Source organism: Lucilia cuprina, chromosome 2 (assembly GCF_022045245.1).
Source record: "Lucilia cuprina isolate Lc7/37 chromosome 2, ASM2204524v1, whole genome shotgun sequence".
In the NCBI taxonomy this organism is placed as follows: Eukaryota; Metazoa; Arthropoda; class Insecta; order Diptera; family Calliphoridae; genus Lucilia; species Lucilia cuprina.
Window position 1 is genome coordinate 53,178,671 of NC_060950.1, and position 6,848 is coordinate 53,185,518.

The 6,848-nt window shown below is 32.3% G+C and overlaps 3 protein-coding genes across 3 annotated transcripts; 1 reads left to right on the forward strand and 2 right to left on the reverse strand.

Moving 5' to 3' along the window:
- Positions 1-1,166: 1,166 nt before the first annotated feature.
- Positions 1,167-2,079, forward strand: LOC111684327 (transcription initiation factor TFIID subunit 13). The gene is made up of 3 exons (XM_023446471.2): positions 1,167-1,360; positions 1,423-1,759; positions 1,926-2,079. Exons 1-3 carry the CDS (start codon positions 1,322-1,324, stop codon positions 1,946-1,948), a joined length of 399 nt encoding a protein of 132 aa, XP_023302239.1. The 5' UTR covers positions 1,167-1,321; the 3' UTR covers positions 1,949-2,079.
- Positions 1,999-3,536, reverse strand: LOC111684325 (pyridine nucleotide-disulfide oxidoreductase domain-containing protein 1). The gene has a single exon (XM_023446468.2). The coding sequence runs from the start codon at positions 3,534-3,536 to the stop codon at positions 2,076-2,078; it is 1,461 nt and encodes a 486-aa protein (XP_023302236.2). The 3' UTR covers positions 1,999-2,075.
- A 54-nt stretch (positions 3,537-3,590) lies between these two features.
- On the reverse strand, positions 3,591-4,404 carry LOC111684326 (28S ribosomal protein S18b, mitochondrial). Its single transcript, XM_023446469.2, has one exon. The coding sequence runs from the start codon at positions 4,306-4,308 to the stop codon at positions 3,646-3,648; it is 663 nt and encodes a 220-aa protein (XP_023302237.2). The 5' UTR covers positions 4,309-4,404; the 3' UTR covers positions 3,591-3,645.
- Positions 4,405-6,848: the final 2,444 nt, after the last annotated feature.

Here is a 6,848-nt window from a genome sequence, read left to right on the forward strand (position 1 = left end):
TAAAATTTTGCAATTATTATTTGTTTTCTGATTAGCTCTAAACAAAGGTAATTTCCAATTGTGGAAAAATGCACTATATAAAAAAAATGTATACCCAATGTCTGTGTTTCCGTACCTTCGCACAAAAACGAACACGAATCAAACGCAGCCAAACAGTGACTGAGAATATTGACTCAGAGAGCGCTCAGATCTGTGTTAAACAAAATTAACAACGGCGTCGTCTAACACTGATAATTTAAGCGGCAGCTTTAGACCGTATTGATAACGGCGTTATAATTACATGATTTTTTAAAGTACAACAAATAAAACTTATTCATACATATATACACAAAACTATAGAAAGATTTTTAAATAATTTTAAAACACAAATTGAAATTATTTATTACAACTTATTATATTAACTTTACATGGTACATGGAATTTGCAGCATTAAAACAACGTTCTTTATAAAACTTTTAAAAACATAGTTTTTCATTCCAGAAAAAAGTGTGGAAAAAGATGTAGTATTTTCAACAGAACTAGTAACTTGAAGTGCTTAAAATTCGGGTGAAAACCCTATGAATTTTACCTTAGCGTGAGGAGGGATGTGGTTCATTTTTGGCAACTTAAAATCCGATATTTGGATGTCAAAAATAAAACACATTCTCTTAATGACACTCTTATAAAAATGTCACTGATTTTTCACTAAAACTTAATGTACTTCAAATATGTTGTTTGTAATGAATTTTCTTTATCTCCTTTCTTTCTTTTAATTGGATTTTCATTTGTAAGGAAATATTTGGTTTATAAACGTGAACAGTATGTACTTGCATTTTTAGATGTGATAAGGATGTAGTTTGTAAAGTATGACATCAATTATTTTTTGCTGGGAAAATATTTTGATTAAAAAAATATTACTAAATTTAGAAATTTGTTCAATTCAAAAAATTTTTATTTCCAAAAGTATTCGATTTATTTTTGATACAGGCATAAAATGTAAAAAAACAATAACAACGGAATTTGATTAAAAAATCTCAAATATTATTATTATTTTCTTAATTTGAAATTTGTGGTTCAAATTAATTCTGTATTTTATATTACAATTTTTTTCTAAATACTTTCATTCAAAATCCCCCATATTTATCAGTCATGTCCCGTTTTTTATTAAAATAATGTTGAAAACTTAACAGGCATAAAAAACGTCTTTAAGCCGTCGTCGTGTAAGACGACGTACACCTTAATGTTTGTCGGCGCAGATATCTAATCACAATTTAGTAAACAACAATAAATTTTAAGAAAAATTACAATTAAAATATAAAATACGCTAAATTTTTTAACTAAAATGGCAGCAAATCCTGATGAACCATTTGAAAATCCCGATGTAAGTAGTTATTATCCGTTCCGCTAAGAAAATGTCCAACAATTTATTTCCCGTATTAACAGTTTGACGAAGAAGAGGGAGAGGAACAGTTTGTGCCCACAAATGCTGGTCGTAAACGTTTGTTCAGCAAGGAATTGCGTTGCATGATGTATGGTTTTGGTGATGATAAGAATCCTTATACCGAAAGTGTTGATTTATTAGAAGATTTGGTGATTGAATTTATTACCGAAATGACACACAAAGCCATGGAAATTGGCCGTACCGGCAGAGTACAGGTTGAGGATATTATTTTCTTGGTTCGCAAAGATCCTCGAAAATATGCTCGTGTCAAAGATTTATTGACCATGAATGAAGAGTTGAAGAAGGCGCGCAAAGCTTTTGATGAAATCAAATATGTTGGTAAGTTAAAAAAGAAATTTTTACACTGGGATGGTATTTTCTAACACAAGTCGTCAGCGATATCTTCAAAACTTACACCTAATAATAAAATTATTTGGTGTTCTTTTTGTTCTTATGAGTGGGAGCCTAATTTTAAATAATTACCATTATTCTTTTCATTTTACAGGCAGTGAGGCCAAAATTAAATGACAAAAATCTAAATAGCCCACGGTCAACAATGTTTCTAGTAAATAAACCAATTTTTCTTTTTATAATTTAATTGTATTTCTTTAATAGTAACGAAAAATATATATACAGCAGTTTTATTATTTAAAATTTAATCAAAATAATCTTCAATGTCAATGTCGGGATTAAGGATATCATCTCCAAATGGTGTTAAATCAATGCCATTGAGTATAAGGTTTTCGCAAGTTTCCGCTAACTCCGTGTTACCAATTAAAATAGCTCCTCTAAGTTTTCCATTTTGTAAAACAAATTTAATATACTCATGACCAGGTGTGCTGCGAATTAATAGCTCATAGTTGGTACCCAATCCTTGGCCATTGTAACGGCCGAGTAGCACGACAGGCAAACCAAATAATTGCGTAACATGACCGAAAAGTTCGAAACAAAAATCTTGATAGACAGTTTCCTTATTAAAAGCAGCAGCCATACTTCTACCAGCCATGCAGCCCATTTGACGAGCTTGTGTCCACAAACGCATTTGGAACCAATGCTCAGTTTTTGGCCAGGCAGCAGTGCACACATCACCGGCTGCATATATGAACTCGTTTGAGGTTTGCATCATTTCATTAACTTGTATGCCACAGTCTTCCTCAGATAGTTTTAATTCTGGCTTACAAATATAGTCCTGTCTTGGTACTACTCCTGTAGCTGATACTATGAAATCACAATTTATTTCTTCACCAGTAGTTAGATGAATATTTAAAGAGTTTTTATTGGTATCTGTTGTTACTCTCTCCATTTTGTCGATTAATGCTTTAAAGTGGATAATTGGTTTAGTTTTGCTGCCTTGTGTACCTCTTAAATCAAAGTGTTGATGCCAATCCGGTCCTAAAGCTGCACCTTTTTTATAACCAGCATCTTCTGTGGGTGCTATTTCATCATAACGTAAACGTTTAACAATTCCTTTAGCAGGACTATCGTTCACCTTGTTTTGCAGTTGTTGATCAATTCTCTGTTGGAAAAAATATGCAGCACCGGGATCTATAAATGTGGATGCAATATGATTATCTTTGACTACCCAATGTACTTCAACACCTTCCAATTCGTGGGCCAGTTCACTAGCAATGCCACCATTTCCTACTAAAACAATTTTCTTAGCACTCCTTAATCTTTTTTGTAATTCCAAAACAGAATCTGTATCTCGTATACCCAAAATCAAAGAATTGTTATCTTCGATAAGACGTGGTGTACCACCAGTGCACAAACACAAGTATTTATAGTGGATTTTTTTGTTTTCTTTAGTTAAAATGAATTTTGATTCCGCTTCAATTGCTTTTAATTGGTCTACAACAGTTACAATTGCTGGTGCTAGGAATTTATTGCCTCCTCCTAAAGATGTCGAGGCTAATGTCCTTTCCTGAACATCAAATTTATGCAGATAGCGAGCTACTGGTTCCAAATTGGCAACAGTTTTAATAACTGTAGATTCTGTCATTAGTAAAATCGATTCTTCAGGACAACAAATGGCTATAGTTTCTGCACATGTTACACCAGCAATTCCTCCTCCCACAATGACAAAAGTAAATTCAGATTCTTCTTGAATTTGGTCCATTTTTAAACTTTCTGTATATATAAATTTTAATTGCGTTAAATTTAATTACTTTTATCTTTTTACTCGAAACAACTTATAAAACTAGAAAACAATTGATTTTTAAATTTTTCTAATTTTTAGCTTCAACCTTATCGTAGAATTCGCTATAATCGAAATTGCGATAGGGCACGTCAAAGGTTAACAAACCGTAGTCCTTTGCTCTCTCAACGGCCACCAACAATTGTAAGTGTTTCTTTTGACACAAGCCGGTTTTGGTGTAGCTTAGTACTTCCCCGGAATGTGGTGAAATAAACTGTTTCAACAATTCAATGTTACGATGATCCAACACCAAATATTCGTCCCTGCAAATGGGGCAAGGGTTGCCGGTAGTTATGGTGTCTTTGCGTATGCAAGTTTTGCGAGTTTTACGTGGTGGAAACAAACCCTTGTGATTGCGTCGATATTGTTCCCACACTAACTGTGTACCGTACGTTTGTTGATATGCGTCACTTTTCAAGTAACGAATCGATGTTTCTACGGGTATTTTGCGTGAGCGATCTTTTCGTAATAATTTTAGTTCTTGTTCGGTTAATTCGCGTTTCTCTTGTAGCTCTGGTGCGCCTTCATCAGCTGCTAATGTACTGTCAGTTGGTTCTTCTTGTTGTTGCTGTTTAATTTCACAATCTAATGTACATGTGGTTTGCAGTGTTCTCGCTAAATGTACACTTGTACCGGTGTTACTGAAGGCAATACGCGTTAGTATATTTCCTAATCCACGGGAAAATGAAATCATATTGTATGAATAATAACTTTTTCTCACAAGAAATCTATTAAAATCGGTAACCTGCTGTAGGTTTTTTCTCTTCGTCTTATGTGATAGACGTACAGAGCTCTGCGTCGGCAAATACTAACGGCGGTGGCAACTGGCACTAAAAATGTAGGCTGCGGCTTAAAATTAACTGTAAGGCGGCTATTTAGTGTTGGTAAATTCACCACCTTCGTAAGCATTCCGTTATTTTAAAATTATCAACGATTTTATATAAAAACGGAATTAGAAATTGAATGCAAATATTTAAAAAATCGGTATATTCTACCAGAATAGGAAATTTTTTGTTTCTCTTGCTATAAAAATCATTTTCACGAGATTTATTTATAAACTTACGAGAACTATTTTAAATTCCACTTTTCTAAACTTTTCAACTAATAAGTAGATTCGTTTTAGGTTTTTAATCTTTGTTTTCCCTTTTCAGGGTATATATCCATACAAATTGAGAATTTTTACCGAAAAAGATCAGAATGAAAAAAGCTAGAGGGCCCCACAAATAGGTGTAGGTTTCCTGGTATTGAAAATGGACAGTATTAGGAAAAATATTTTAATTATCATTACTAATACAGTCATAGTAATGAAATGAAAAATATGTTAAACATCGGCACATAATGGACCCTACCTTTTTTATAATGTCATTATCAGAAAATTACTTTAATGAAACTACAAGATTACAAAATGCCACCAAATTTATAAGACTCTAAACTAAAGTTTAAGTTTTGGTGTGGACTTCGGTACTTTATTTCTTATTTATACAATCGGGTCATTCTAATGTATAACAGTCGGTTCTTCTTGAATGTGTTTTATGGGAAATTTTGAAGTCTAAAATCAAAGATATTCTAAATTATGTTTTGGATACCCTCCAACTATCACCTAAAAAGTAATTTACATTTTTTTATTAATGAGTATAGTATCTAGTACTTCCTCCCCTCAAAACAGTTGTAATAATGAAATTAAGTATTGATTGGCACTTTTCATTGTGAAAAGAATGCCTCCCTATGGCATCACTGCGCAAAAATTATGTTTCTAGAAGTCCTCATGTTGACAACTCAATTCGGCTGATGGAGCTGTCTTCTTCTGTGTCATGTAGCTTGAGGCAATAATAAAGGCAATGTTCTGGGTAAATTGACCTTTGCATCTGTTTTGTCCTCTGGTTTAAGCTTAGTATGTACAAAGAAAATTTTCAATCATTTCTGGTAAGACACTTTAACCTTGTCAGCCACACTGCTTTATTTTGGCGTCTTTTTATCTCTACAACACTTTACACACTCAATATACTTTTCTGATTTAGATTAGACTTTTGTTATCATTGCAGATATCATAATGGGACCAATAGGATCCAAGTGTGCGTTTTTTGCAGCAAGGATACCGAAGAACCTTGATTACTTTTTATTTTTTATTTAATTACACCCTATTCTGTTATACTTTATAACTCTGCTGCTTTTGTTAAAGGATCTTATACATATGTATGTGGTGGTGATTGCTGGAAGTCCGGGTTGTGTTTGCAACTTTTCTCGTTTTTTGTTTCTGTCAGAAAACGCTTTCGTTCGGACCTTTGTTAGTCTTGTGCTAATGCCTAAGTCGTGCCGGGTAAAGTTTCCAAAACTTTTAGTATTAATCTACCAAATTGTTTTACCATTTCCAGAAATCTTAGCAATTTTAAATCCTTTGTATTTGCTATTTCCTCAATTGATCACCTTTGTATGATTGTGTTAGTCGTTGCCAGACTAGAGTTTTTTTTTGGGTTTTTGCATTTTTGCTTTAATATTTTGGTCCTACGAAATCGCATTTATGGTATAGATCCATGCAGATGACATACATGATATTAACAACTAATTAACAATTTAAGTACGAGAAATAATCTAAGAAAAAATAGGAAAGTTTATGGAATATAATTAGGAAGAGAAGTTATTAGTTTACCACTAGTTAGCCATTTAAGTTCTTGGAAAGGCTCATCCTTACAAGTGTATTGCAAGAGGAAATTAAACTTATTAAATTAGGAATAGGAATGGGTAGGAAGAGGATAACCTTTGTCCATAAAGAAATAACAACTGGTATATGTTCTCTATGTATATGTTAAACAATGTAAATTTACATCTGCATTCAAATATATGTAAATACACCCTCTATCACCGTTGTTAATGGTGTAGGGTATAGAAAACCGTTATCGAGACAATATATTTTTAAACGTAGTTCGGGTATTTACAAAAGTATTCAACTTATTTAAATTTATCTATAATTAATATTAATTATGTATAGTAAATAAAACTCATTTAAGTTATTTATTAATCGTAAAGTTATAAATGTTTAATATTTGGTTTATTAAACAGTTTTTCATAAAAAAATTCCTGCTATAATTCATCAATAACTTTAGCAAACATTTATCTATATGCAGGCTAGGAAATGTTGCATCTCAGTTTTGTTGCGATTAATCACTAGAAGAAAATCTTTTTATAGAGATCAATAAAAAAGGATCGTCCAATCATACATTATTCAGAAATTCAGTT